This window comes from Camelus bactrianus, chromosome 1, assembly GCF_048773025.1.
Source record: "Camelus bactrianus isolate YW-2024 breed Bactrian camel chromosome 1, ASM4877302v1, whole genome shotgun sequence".
Lineage (NCBI taxonomy): Eukaryota > Metazoa > Chordata > Mammalia > Artiodactyla > Camelidae > Camelus > Camelus bactrianus.
The window spans coordinates 90,616,486-90,630,676 of NC_133539.1; the positions used below are offsets into that span (position 1 = coordinate 90,616,486).

The 14,191-nt window shown below is 46.0% G+C and overlaps 1 protein-coding gene across 2 annotated transcripts in view; it reads left to right on the forward strand.

The window, feature by feature from the left end:
* Window positions 1-3,431: 3,431 nt before the first annotated feature.
* Window positions 3,432-14,191, forward strand: part of RARRES1 (retinoic acid receptor responder 1) — a 45,238-nt gene continuing 34,478 nt past the window's right edge. Inside the window, exon 1 of one of the 2 annotated variants that reach the window (XM_074368935.1) lies at window positions 3,432-3,965. In XM_074368935.1, coding sequence (XP_074225036.1) covers window positions 3,687-3,965 — 279 coding nt within the window. In that variant the 5' untranslated portion in view covers window positions 3,432-3,686. The remainder of the gene's footprint in view (window positions 3,966-14,191) is intronic. The other variant, XM_074368934.1, reaches the window with a different exon arrangement.

Here is a 14,191-nt window from a genome sequence, read left to right on the forward strand (position 1 = left end):
TGTTCTAATTTCACCTTTTACATGTAGCTGTCCAGTTTTCCCAGCACCAGTTATTGAAGAGACTGTCTTTTTTCCACCAGTTATTTCCTCTGTTGTAGACTGACCGTAAGTGTGTGGGTTTATTTCTGGGCTTTCTCTCCTGTTCTATTGATCTATTTGTCAGCCTTTTTTTTTTTTTTTTTATTCTTTTGCTTTTCTTAGCTAGAAAAAGTATTTCCTCCCATTTTACTTGATAATGCATTTTTACAGAAACATAGTATTTACAAATATATAACTAAGAGACTGCTGGTCAAAAATCTTAAGCCGAAAATTTCATCAAAAACTGATTTACAAACAGCACCCCCAATTGTCAAGAGTGTCCCAGGGTGGAAAATCCGAACAGTGTTCTGTGATAAGAAATAAACTTTCCGGCTCTTCCAATTTCTGTAACCTCAGATGACAGAGCCGCGCGGGCTAAGCACCCACTCGACCCCACCTGTTCTTAGTGTATTCTCAGGGCTTGGATAAGGAACATGGGGCCTGTGGCTCATGGAACTGGCTCCTGAGTCCTCACCCACACTCTCCAAGCCGGGACAGCTGGGGATAGCCATGACAGCAGAGTCACCATGCCCTTCTTTTCTGCATATCACTGCCCAGTCCCCTCAGGCAGTTGGTGAGGGTACTTCAGCAGGCCTGTGTTTAGCCACTTCCAGGGAAGACATGTCCCAGCTCCTTCTTTCTGGTAGAGGGGAATGAACAGTTAATGTCTCTCAAAACCCTCCCACTCAGCTATCTGGCCTCTTGTTACTCAAAGGAGTAGGAAGGGGCAGGTGCGGATGCTCAGGGCTGCTGAATGCCTCTACTTAGCACAGCTGCCAGTGCCTGCAGTCAGTTCAATTAGAACTCAGGTCTCTTGGCTCAAGGCTTTGCCCCTTTTTAAAGTGACAAATACTCCTGAGAAAAGCAAGGCAGTGAGCCATGGCAGTCATTTACACCAACAGTGTGAATTAGCTCTTCAGCTCCTCCCCTGGACATTCTAATGTGGGGAAACACAACTGGGCCTGAGGCAAAAGAGTGTGGAAGAGTGAGGCTCAGAGGGAGGAAGACAAGCCTAAATTGTATGTCTAAACTGAGGTCAGGCTTGCTCTGGCTATGCTCAGTGATGGAATTGTAAAGTCCCTGTAGAAATGGTGGACCTTTCTACCACAGAAGAAACTGATTTGAAGTGCATTCATACACAGCATTTCATTTAGTTAGTTATTCAGAATGGGTAACACATATTAGAGAAAAAAAAAAAAGAACCACTGCAAAAGGGTATATAGTAAAAAGTTTCTCACACCCCTGTCCCCATCCTATAATTACTGATTTCTTATGAACCTTTTCAGACATCTTTGTATGTTTCCACATTTATGTATGTACTCATGTGTATACCGTTTCTTTTTAAACAAACAGCACATAATTTGCTCTACTTGACACTTCGTTGTCCGTTAACATTACATCTTAGAGATGGTTCAGTATCTTCATGCCTGGATCCCTCTCCTTAATGGCTGCACAGATCCCACTAGATGGAGGGAGCATAATTATTCAGCCATGGGATTTTTTTTCCCCAGCGTTTTACTCTTCATTCTTTCCTAAAATTTGAATTGATGCCTATGGTGTCAGGCACTGTTCTAGGGACAGAGAGCAGAAAATGAGATTATTTGAGGAGTTTACAATTCACATCCAGAGGAACATTCTCTTACATACTTCTCTGTGTCCATGTGTGAATTTATCATTTCTATAAACTATGGGGGTAGAATTCCTGGGTCAAAAGGTATATGCATTGCTAATTTTGATAGCTATTACAAATAGCCCAAGAAAATATTATATCAATGTCTTCACTCTCTGTACAGGATCTTTTCATGTGATTAAGTCACTATACTTTTTTATACCATTATATTTCTTAAACACAAACCAAGTTTTCTATATAAAAATGCTGACAGTAATCTGAGCAATGATTCAGGAACTAAGAGACATGACATATGGGACCCTCTTGGCGAGGATACATCTGGCTGAGGGCCAGATCCTGCTGGCCAAGACTTCCCTCCCTGCCTGTAGGGCAGTCTTCCAGCAGCCCCAAGAAGGAAAAACAGGGCAAGAGGTGGTACATGTGACCCAAGAGGACAGGCCCTTTGGAGAACATGGTGTGCATTTAACAATATCACCCCTACACAGTGTTTGACAAGGAGGAACAATCCACACACACAAGCACTGTAGGAGCTGAGAAAATATTGGTGGTACCCATGATAGACCTAGGCCCAATCTCCTTAGTATTTAAAGAACTTATACAAATCAATCAGAAATCCAACAACCCCACAGATAAATGGACAGAGGACATACAGTTCTCAATGAAGGAAATATTCTCCTATGTTGAAGAAAATCTGTTAATAAAATGAATGCTATAATGAAAAACTTTAGAAATGTGTGTCCCTGATCAATGTCAGTCTGCCCTAAGTGTAATTAATATCACTATTAAAACAGCTGACCTTGGAAGAGTCCCCTGTGCTCAGGCAGCCACACTTGTTCCCCTGGCTGTGTCTGTGTGTCTTCCCTCCTGTTTATGACTTTCCCAAGATCCTCACCATCTCATAAGCACTAATGCTGCCATCAGTCATTCCCTTCTCCCCCTCCTGGCCTCAGTGATAGATTCCTACTGGTCTGCCACTATCCTCTCGTCCTGTACGGACCCCCCTGGGGCTCTGCCCTGATCCCTTCCACTTCCTTTAGCTCCACAGTGTGGGGCAGGAGTCAGGGGTTGGGGAGGGGTGGACACCTGAACAAAATAAAGAGAGGTGGAAAAATGGTTGCTGAGAGTGCCTCTAATCCCTGGTTCTCCTGGTATTTCGCTCTTGTCTGTGGCTTAAGAATAATGGCCATCTCACCCCTTCACTGCCATGTGTCTAAAAAGAGTAGTCGACCCTCGCTGCCTCTACTGCCCTACAGCCCATCCATGCCTCACTTCGCTGGAATCTGGCTTTCACGCCCGGCTTTTGAATCTACACTGCACAAGGGTTATCAGTGACCTACTTGTTTCTAAGTTTAGTGGGGCTTCTGGGTCCTTATCTGCCTCTGCCCTGCTGACCACGGCAGCCTCCTCTCCAGCCCCAGTTCCCTGGAAACCTGTCTCACTTCTAAGGTCATTGTGTTATAAGAACCCCTATTAACGCAGGCTGCGCCCCATCCTTTCTCCACTCGTTCCCAATTTCATCTTATGGGAAATCACAGCTCCAAGCCTTGGAGATCTGAAGCAGGTTTGCTCTGAAACCCCAACGGCTCCGAAATCACAGCAACCGCAGGGGAGAGAAGCCGGTCCCCGAGTTGAGCTGAGGACACGGGGTGGCGCCGCGTGGGTCGCGCTCCCTCCGGGGAGTCGTCTCCAACGGCCTCCCTTTACCCCCTGCGGCGCGGCCCCGCCCGGACACCCCCGGCGCGCCGCTGTGTGCCGGCACCCAGCCGGGGCAGCCGGAGCCTGGGAGGAGTTGGGCGGAACGGGGTACCCAGGGGCAACGGGAAGCGCCGAGAGGGCGCGGCCCGTCGCAGACCCAGGCCCTCTCCAGCCATCCGCCCCGAGGGCGGAGGGGGCGGGGCCCGCCGCGGGCTTATTTACTTGAGCGCCGGCGCCGCCCGCTCCGAGCCGGGATACGTCGAGCGTTACGCCAGCCACGTCCATGCAGCCCCTCCGGCAACCGCTTCCCGCGTCCCGGCGGGGGAACCCACTCCCCGCCGCCCCGTTGCTCGCCCTGCTGCTGCTGCTCGCCCTCCAGGAGGCGGCGGGGGCGCCCGCGGGCTCCGGGGGTCCGGAGGACTCCGGGTGGCACCAGGACACGGAGCTGCCGCGCCGGCTTCTGTCGCAAGCGGCGCGCGTGGCGCTGCACTTTTTCAACTTCCGCGCGGGCTCGCCCAGCGCCCTTCGAATGCTGGCTGAGGTGCAGGAGAGCCGCGCGTGGGTGAGTGCGGGAGCGACCGGGCGGGCGGCGCGGGGGTCCGGCCTCGGGCCGCCTGGGTGGCGACTTTGGGTGCGCGTGCCTGTGCGCCCCGCGGTGGATCCGGGAGGGAGACTGCGATGCGCCAGGCGCCGGGGGAGATCCGGGCTCGCGCCTCAGCGTGGAAGGGCCCGTCGGTGCGCCGAGTCCGCAGAAAGCCGGCTCGTTCCGGCTGGCATTACGAGGCGTTAAGGAGTTTTCGAAGGGCAGCTCCCATACCTGGGAAGAGGTGTATGGGGAAACTGAGGTACAGGCCCAATAGGCAAAGCTGGGTCTTTTCTGAGACTACTCCCAGAGTTTGTTGCTATGAGGTGGTCATGGAGGGCGCGACCCACCAGTGGCTCGAGCATTAGGCCTGGGCGGAATTTCCAAAATCTAAGCTAATTCCCAGGCCGGACCTTGGACGGTCTCTTGTTAATTGCAGGTGCAGAAGCTTCAGGAATTTTCGCGTAGGCCTGGGCGAGAACCCTTCCTAATCCTGGCGTCTGCTTTAATCTAATGGGAGTGAGTGAACCAAGGCTGTTTTCTGTGTGAACGGAAAGAGTGATAATTTTGCAGCTTGTTTTTTTGGATGCTGATTGCAAGGCAGTGGCTGTAGGTACCATTTTGTGTCGATGGAGATACATTGCTTTCATCATGAAATAGAAGGTTACGAAAGTTACAGAACTATACAAAGTCTGCCCCAAAAGTAAAGATGCTCTTTCCAGTAATCCCCCAATACTCCTCAAAGACTGCAGACTCAGCCTTAAATAGAGTTCAGTAGAGTGTAAATAGGTAGAGTTTTAATAAGTGGCAGTAGGCTTTTTGTTTTTTAAGATGTTGTAGACCTGGTGTTAGGGGTAGGGGAACGCCTTTTAGAAGCTTAGCCTTAGTTCTTCAAACACTTAACTGTACAACCCAGGTTGGCTTAATTTAACGATAGATGAAAGCAAATTATTCCTTGAAAAAGGCAACCTGTGTTTGTCATCTGTTATAACAAACTTTGCTGTCTCAGGGAGGAAAAAGTTCAGTTTTACCAGCCCAACAGAGAAGTGAAGGATCAGAGCTTGAGGCCTTTCTATCAAAGTAGGAGAATCACTACCTCCCAGAGCCCAAAAAGGGCCCCCCTGAAGATTTGCTCCCTGACTGTCAGTGGGAAAGAGTCCCTACAGAAAACCAAGGTCGCATATCTAAGGTGCACCAGTTTTCAAATCCTAGGTATTTTTTCTTCCTTCTATGACCATAAACGAATTAAATAATAAAGTAGTTTGCATTTTCATGCATTTAGTCACCCGCTTATTAAAAAGAATAAAATACTTGGCATCTTTCACAAAATAAACTCTCAAAATCTGAGTTAAAATTTTTCCTTTCTTTTCATAGAGAACTCAGTTACTGTTTTCATCTGTAATAATGTTGCTGAGTTTTAAAGGGATCCTTTTTTGTTTTTTGGCCTAAAAAAGGGAAGGAACCTAGTGACTTTTTCAGTCAAGAATCTCTAGAGACCAAAGTGATTTCAGTTTCTCCCAAGAATTCAGTGTAATTGCTTGCTTGATTCAAATTGCTTGAATAAGGAGAACAGACAGCACCTGCTTGGAGCCTTCAATGCAAGGAGTTTCTGCTTCAAAAACAAGAGTAGCTGTAGCATTGCCAAGAGGTGGAAAATGATAAGACCCTCAAAACTCTTTATCCAATCAATACATTATTAGAATGAGTGCTGAGTTGCTGCAGTGTTGGTCATTCCTCCAGGACTGACCCCGGGTGAGCAGGTGAGTGGGTGGGAGAGAGGTGTAGCTCAGCTGGTAGGGATCCTTCTCCATGCTGGAAGTCAGTGCACCCTTTGCAGATGAGAGGCTGGGACCAAGTCAGGATTTTTTCAAACTAATGGCACACTAGTGGGTTATGAAGTCTGTTTAGTAGGTTGCAGTTGTTTGTGTTTATTTGTTTTTAATGAAATATTTTGGAATACAAACGTTTAGAATGCATTGCAGAAAAAAAAAAGTAGTGCCTCAAAATGTTGCAAATTTATTTGTTTGAACTGGGTCATTATGAAGCATGCAGTTCTTGCTGTGGGTTTCAGGTGATAAAAATTTGAAAGCCAGTAAACCAAATGATTTTTTAAAATATATTTTTATTGAAGTATAGTCAGTTTACAGTGTGTCAAATTTTCAGTCATACAGGAACATACATATGTTCATTTTCATATTCTTTTCAGCGTAAGTACAGGATACTGAATATAGTTCCTTGTGCTATACAGTATAAACTTGTTGTTTATCTATTTTATATATATTGTTAGTATCTGCAAATATAAAACTCCCAATTTATCTCTTCCCACCCTCTTTCCCCCTGATAACCACGTTTGTTTTCTATGTGAGTCTGTTTCTGTTTTGTAAATAAATTTTTTTAAAATTCCACATATAAATGATATATGGTATTGTTCTTTCTTTTTCTGGCTTACTTCACTTAGAATGACATTCTCCAGGTCCATCCATGTTCGTGCAAATGGCATTATTTTATTATTTTTTATGACTGAGTAGTATTCCATTGTATAAATATACCACAGCTTCTTTATCCAGTCATCTGTTGATGAACATTTAGATTGTTTCTATGTCTTGGCTAGTGTAAATAGTGCTGCTGTGAACACTGGGGTGCATGTATCTTTTTGAATTAAGGTTCCTCTGAATATATGCCCAGGAGTGGGGCTGCTGGATCATATGGTAAATCTGTTACTGGGAAAAGGGAAATAAGAATTACCTCAGTTCTTAGTCACCTAGAAAAAAATAATTTTTGATGAAAGACAAAAAGCATGATACAAGTAAGATCTTTATTAGTGAAGTAAAAAAAATAATGAAAGATACACTCCTGAGAATTGGGAGAGTGCCAACCCAAGAGAGGAAAAATGGCTCTGTTTCTTTGTTTTTCCTGTTTTTATATCCTGGTTTCATGATTGATTGATTGATTGATTGATTGGCAACTCAAGTTCCCTGCGCTCTGGTTGATTGACAGCTCAGCTTCCTTGTGTTGTGGATTGTTCCTTTCCCCTTCCTCTCTCCCTGCCCAGTGCTCATTTCTATCTAACCTACTTAACAAATCTATTTTTAGTTTTTTGAGGAATCTCCATACTGTTTTCCATAATGGCTGCATCAAACTACATTCCTACCAGCAGTGTAGGAGGGTTCCCTTTTCTCCACACCCTCTCCAGCATTTATCGTTTGAGGGCTTTTGAATGATGGCCATTCTGACTGGTGTGAGGTGATACCTCATTGTAATTTTGATTTGAATTTCTCTTTTTCTATTAGCGATAATAAGCATTTTTTCATGTGCCTATTGGCCATTTGTATGTCTTCATTGGAAAATTGCTTTTTAGGTCTTCTGCCCATTTTTGGATTGGGTTCTTTGTTTTTTTGTTATTAAGTTGTATGAGCAAATTAAGTTGTATTCTGCAGATTAAGCCTTTGTCAGTCTCATCCTTTGCAAATATTTTCTCCCATTCCATAGGTTGTCTTTTTGTTTTGCTTATGGTTTCCTTTGCTGTGCAAAAGTTTGTAAGTTTAATTAGGTCCCATTTGTTTATTTTTGCTTTTATTTTGTTGTCTGGGTAGATTGCTCTGGAAGAACATTGCTGAGATTTATGTTGGATAATGTTTTGCCTATGTTTTCTTGTAAGAGGTTTATAGTGTCTTGCCTTATGTTTAAGTCTTTAAGCCATTTTGAGTTTATGGTGTGAGGGAGTGTTCTAACTTCATTGATTTACATGCTGCTGTCCAGTTTTCCCAACACCATTTGCTGAAGAGACTGTCCTTATTCCATTGTATGTTCTTGCCTCCTTTGTCAAAGATTAACTGACCAAAAGTTTGTGAGTTTATTTCTGGGCTCTCTATTCTGTTCCATTGATCCATATATCTGTTTTTCTACCAATACCATGCTGTTTTGATTATTGTAGCTCTGTAGTATTATCTGAAGTCTGGGAGGGTTATTCCTCCAACTTCATTCTTTTACTTCAGTATTGCTTTGTCAATTCTGGGTCTTTTGTGATTCCATGTAAATTTTAGGATTATTTGTTCTTGTTCTGTGAGAAATGTCCTGAGTAATTTGATAGGGATCACATTAAATCTGTAGATGGCTTTGGGTACTATTGCCATTTTAACAATATTAATTCTTCCAATCCAAGAACATGGTATATCTTTCCGTTTCTTTAAGTCATATTTAATTTCCTTAGTCAGTGTTTTGTAGTTCTTCACATATAAGTCTTTCACTTCCTTGGTCAGGTTTATTTCTAAGTATTTTATTTTTGGGGATGTAGTTTTAAAAGGGATTGTTTCTTTTACGTTCCTTTTCTGATTTCATTGTTAGTGTAAAGAAATGCCACTTATTTTGGTGTGTTAATCTTGTATCCTGCTATCTTGGTGAATTCTTTTATCGGCTCTAGTAGTTTTTGTGTGGAGCCTTTAGGGTTTTCTATATATGGTATCATGTTATCTGCACAAATGATTTTTAAGACCTCTTCCAGCTCTGAAATTCCTTGATTCTAAGTGATTTCCTGATTCTGCAAGAATCACTCATTTTAGGAACACTGTTGCCCTCTAGTGATAAAATGCAGTAATAGCTGTGGTAGTAAATGCAAGGAAGTACGGAGAAGAAGTCAGACTAGCTGGTGAAAAGCCTGTGAGCATTCAGTTTTGTTTTCTTTACTAATTTGTAAGCAGAGATCACAGACCATGGCTTGTGTTCCCTCACTGCTGCTGCCTGATGCCATTTCTTTCCTGATCTTACACTACTCTTCTATGACCAGGAGGCCCCTGCTATTCTGATGTCACATGACATGGCCTCAGGACCACAGGGTGGAGGGGTGGGCGATTTGGGGTGGTGTTGAGAGTGCCTGTGCTACCCAGGGTATCCTGGATCAGCCCCGCTCCTGACGACTTGGGGCTGTCCCTTACACTGAGCAAGTCCTGCGACCACTGGCCCCTGCCCCAAGCAGCTGCCGGCCCTTCCCTGATGTTTAGAGGGACTGGCGGGATCTCTGTGCGCCGACTTCACGAGAAAGGCTCCATCAGTTCTTTCTACAGCATTTAACTTGGATTTTGTGGACATGACATCTTTTTTTGTGCCCACTCTTCATCAGTTTATGTAACATTTTTAATAATGCAGCTAGGTACTGAGTACACCTGGCTTAGGCAAGCTTAGGAGCAAAACAGCTGACTTCTGGTAAGGCCCCGGCCGCCCTTGCTGCCCCGGCGCAGGTGGGCTGAGCCTCTGTGGGCGCCCGCCCCGCTGTCAGCAGAATAGAGCCTGTCCTGCTGGGCCACTAGGCAGCTGGGAGAACGCCTGGTCTACTAAGAAAACGCTTCTTTGTTTATCACTTTTCAATCTGTAAAGCACTTAAATGCAGCATAATTCATCTAATTGCTGCTCTCCTTGAAGTCTTCCCTCCATTAGTGTCAATAATTCAGAGGTGATGGTTCACAAGACTAGGAAAGCAATACATCGAGCAGACCGTAGAAATGAAAACTGGAGAATGAAAGCAGTCGCAATGAATATGGAGAGGCAAGATATATAATAAAACACTAAAGTGAAATAATTTATACTTTCATGCAAGGCAGGCTCCTAAGTGCTTTTACAGCCCTGGTGAAAGAACAGGAAGGGGGCAGCTATCGGCAAGATGGAGGTGGCACTTAGCACGCACCCTCACTCCTCCACGGGGATGAAACATAGCAATCCTGGAAGCGCAGAACAGAGAGGCACAGAACTGCCCTCCTTCCTGGGCACTGCTCTGCTGAAATGGCAGGTGCCCCCAGGACCCCCACCCTACCTACCACCACAGCATCCACTTGGTCTGCAGGCTCTGATTGCAGAGTCTGGGTCCCGCCTGGGGTGGTCCTGGGGGTAAACCTGGGCCTTGGGCTCCTTGGCACGTGTCCCACAGTCACCCAAACTAGCATTACCTGGATGAGCTAGCAAGTAGGAATGCCTTCAACCAGCTTATTAATAAATTATTGTTGAATCACGAACATTTTTTGCCAGCCCACAACATTTCCACTTGTCTGAGCACATGTGTTTGCATAGCCCAGGATGTGTGTGATCATGGAGCATTAGTAGTGGTCCCAAATAAAGACCATGGTTGGTAGGTTGTAAATTTAACCATTGGGAATCTAGCTTGGCTGCACATGCTTCCTTGAACGGCATAGGTGGTTCTGCCGGAGAACAAATGTAAATAGCTTTAAAATAACTGATCTTAATGAGACGTGGAATGTTAAATCCACACACACAGTCTCGCAAGTCCAGCCTGACCATTGATCTCAAGGCATCAGCATGAATCACCCTAGAGACTTAGTCACACTTTTTGCAGGCGTGGCATTTACTTGCCTTTGTGATGGTCCCTCAGTTGAAGAGGTTTGCACAGAGCTGGTCCCATAGTAGCAATAGCAATTCTCCACTCTGAGTTTCTTCTTAGGTTCATTCAAGACGCCTCTAGCCAGTAAAGGCGAGTTACGAAAGGATCTTGTACCATAGTTGTATACGAGACGGATGTGAATCCACAATGGCCCCAAGGAGACATGCCCACACAGAACACGACAGGAAGGATCACAAGTAATTTTGTATCTGTTAGTTTCACTGCTGTAACAGATTACTGTAAATTTTGTAGGGGAAAAAACCCCCACAAATGAATCCTCTTACAAATTTGGAGGTCAGAAGTCTGAAGTAGGTCGCACTGGGCTAAGATCAAGGTGTTGAAAGGGCTGCATTCCTTCTAGAGACTCTAGGGGAGACTCCACTCCTTGCCTTGCCCACCTCCTAGAGGCCACCTGCCTTCCTTGGCTCTTGCTCCATCCTCCGTCTTCACAGCCAGCAGGCAGCACCTCCTGAATGTAAGGAAGTCTCCTTAGAAGGACCCGTGTGAGTACACTGGGCCCACCTGACCATCCAGGGTCCCCTGTCCATCTCAAGATCCGTAACCTGGGGGGAGGGTACAGCTCAGTGGTAGAGTCCATGCTTAGCATGCACGAGGTCCTGGGTTCAGTACCCAGTACCTCCATTAAATAAACAAACAAACAAACAAACCTAATTACCCCCCAATTAAAAAAATTCCTTAACCTGATCACATTGGCCAAGTCCCCTTTGCTTTGTAAAGTAACATGTCCACAGGTTCCCAGGATTAGGACGTGGACATGTTTGGGAGCTGTTACTCAGCCTACCACCCCCAGCTTCTGGAGTGGCCGTGAGCTCCTGCCAGTACTTACCACACTGCCGGACACGTGACTTTACCCAAGAAATGGCAGCTCTGGCTGGTCTCCGCAGCCTTGGTGATCTCACCCCCAAACATGCCTGCTCTCCACACCCCGTCTTGGCACTTGACTATAGGCTGCTGAGTGCTTGCTTCTACGTGGTAGTAGGCATCACTTCTCCTTGTTTCCTCCGCTGCGCTAGCATAGGGACCTGCAAGGGACAAATAGTGAGTATTTGTTAAATGGAAACAAAGGTAGCTGGAAGAGTGCTGGGACCATTGGGCATTCGGAACGGGAGGCCCTGACCCATTCCCAGCCCTTCTGCGGGAGGGAGGGAGACCCAGCACCTCAGATCCCTCTTACAACCAGCCTTTTCTGATTAGCCCCACCCTGAGCTAAGGGGACTTGGAGGGGAACACTGCCTCTGGCCACTTCCACTCTGGCTCCTTTGGAAAGGTCCAGAACTCGTACCCAGAGTTGGCTAAACAGTTTAACACCACAGTATTCCATCTCTTTTCTCTCCACTGCTTCTTAGCCTGATAGAGCAAAGTGTCCAAGGCTAAGATCTCCTTGGACCACAAGGGATGGGGCCTGATCCGAAGGCCACTGACTTTTGTTCCTTAAACTGCATTCGCCTTGTCTCACATGGCTCAAGAGAAGGCAAATGCAGTAATTCCAGGAAATAATGTAATACACTGGTGTTCTCTCTGTCCAGAACAGAAGAACAGCACAGCAATTTTTATCCACAAATGAGTTGTTTACTTGTCTCCAACTGAGCCTGACTCATAAAACTAACCTTATAAAATGAAGAAGTTTGCTTTTCCTGGAATGGCATGACATTTATGTTTTCTTCCCAAATGTGAAGGCTGAAGAGGACATTTAGGAGCCGAATCTGTTAGGCCAGTGGGGCCCCCTGTGCGCAGGAGGGGAGATTAGAATCACTTGCAAGCTCTCAGCCCCTGACCTTGTCCCCACCGCCCACCCCCTCAACCTGGAAACATGAAGTTAAAGTGGACACCGTTAGCTCTAAGGCCACAGGAAGGGACCATGCTTAGCAACCAGCATCAGAGAGGGAAATCAAGAGACAGCCTTTTCCCACAGCACAGGGTTTTCTTCTTATAGATAAGCTTTTGGCAGAATCACGTCTTGGCTACTCCCAGGGTCCCAGCGTTTTTGTGGCTTCCTACAGCAGCCGACAACAGGGCTTCTCTGGGTACTGTCCCTGCTCTTCCATCTGCTCCAAGATTTGGCTGTGGTTTTGAGTTTAAAGGGGGTATTAGGTTTTTAAAATGTGCTCTTAGAATAAATAAATAAATACCTATTCTCCATCCCTTATCAAGTTTCTCAGGTTTATGTCCAGTACTCACATCCAGTATTTCAATGACTTGGCTTTAAAGAAGCACGCCAACATTATATAGTGTCTAATATACAAAGTTAGTCCAGTCGTGTGCTGGAGGAAACCTCTTTGAGCCACTGACATGAAAACAGCAGCTTTGTGTTTTAGAGTAAATAGCTTTTTCCTGAAAATGAGACATAACTTAGGAGAGTTGCTGTTGGCACTGCACTGGCTCAAGCTCCCATTTAGACCCTGCCTGAAAGAGTGTATCCAGGGGCTCCTTGCTAAGTCTCAGATCATCGTCACTTCCATACTGTTGTGGGTTGAGTTGTGTCCCCAAAAAAGATATGTTAAGTCAGCCCCCAGTACCCGCGATGATGACCTTACTTGGAAATGGAGTCTTTGCAGATGTAATCAAGTTTAGATAAGGCTATATTGGATTAGCATGGGCCCTGAATCCAGTGATTGATGGCCTTGTGAGAAGGTCACGTGGAGAGACTACAGAGGAAGAACGCCTTTTAGAGGCAGAGGCTGCAGTGATGGTGGCTGCAAGACGAGGAAGCCAGGGATTGGGGCCCGGCACCAGAAGCTGGGGAGTGGCAGGGAGGGCTCTCTTCAGAGCCTCAGAGGGAGCCCCACCCTGAAAACTCCCCAGTTTTGGACTTCTAGCCTTCAGAACTGTGAGAGGATCAATTTCTGCTGTGAAGGCACCCAGTTTGTGGTACTTATTACGGCTGCCCTGGGACATGGATTCACATGCCCTTCCTGGCCATCTCCCAGAAGGTCTGGGTGGTCTCGTCTACAGGAACCCAGCTTAAAGCAAAGTCCTACTCACCCAGTCTCTGACACACACACCCCCACACACACCCCCCCACACACACACCCACACACCCACACACACCCACACCCACACCCACACACCCACCCACACACACACACACACACACACACACACACACGGCAGCTTTCTTTCTGCCCTCCCTTAGAGTGACAGGATCTGTTTGACCTCCGTGCCATATAAGGAAAGAGCATATAAGTGGTCTGGAGCCAGGGTAGTTACTTACTAGCTTTATGACTTTGAGCAGTTCCTTAACTTTGGGCACGTGCCTCAGTTTCTCCCTCGTTAAAATGGGTATAAGAACAGTGTTTACCCGCAAAGGGCTCTTGTGCTGTGATAAGCAGTCCCGGGCACAGTGTGGAACCGCGGGAAGCCTGTGGTGAGAGCTCAGGACATGTATTACAGCTCTGATCCTGGTTCCCACCTGGTGGCTGGCAGGATGCTTTCCACACAAGCACTGAGTTAGTGCTTGACACTGATTTGATAGGGATCTGAGGAACATTTTTTTTTTTACCCAAAACAAATAAACTAATGAGATGAGTTTGTCCTTTGAAAGCATTCCACTATATACTTTCTCAAATGGGACTTTAAAAGTGACCTGTGTCCCTCCCAACTGATGCAAGGGAGCCCAAAATCTGAGTTGCTGATCACCCCCCTAAAGAGCCCGCCCGTCCTGAGGCGGGGGGCTGCCCTTCCTCCTGGCTGATGGGGTCAAAAACCAGAAAACCTATAAAATAAACAACACACAAAAAATCACGTTAGAACATGAACCATGTCATTGGTGGTCTGTGATCGTAAAGCATTTAGTTCTAGG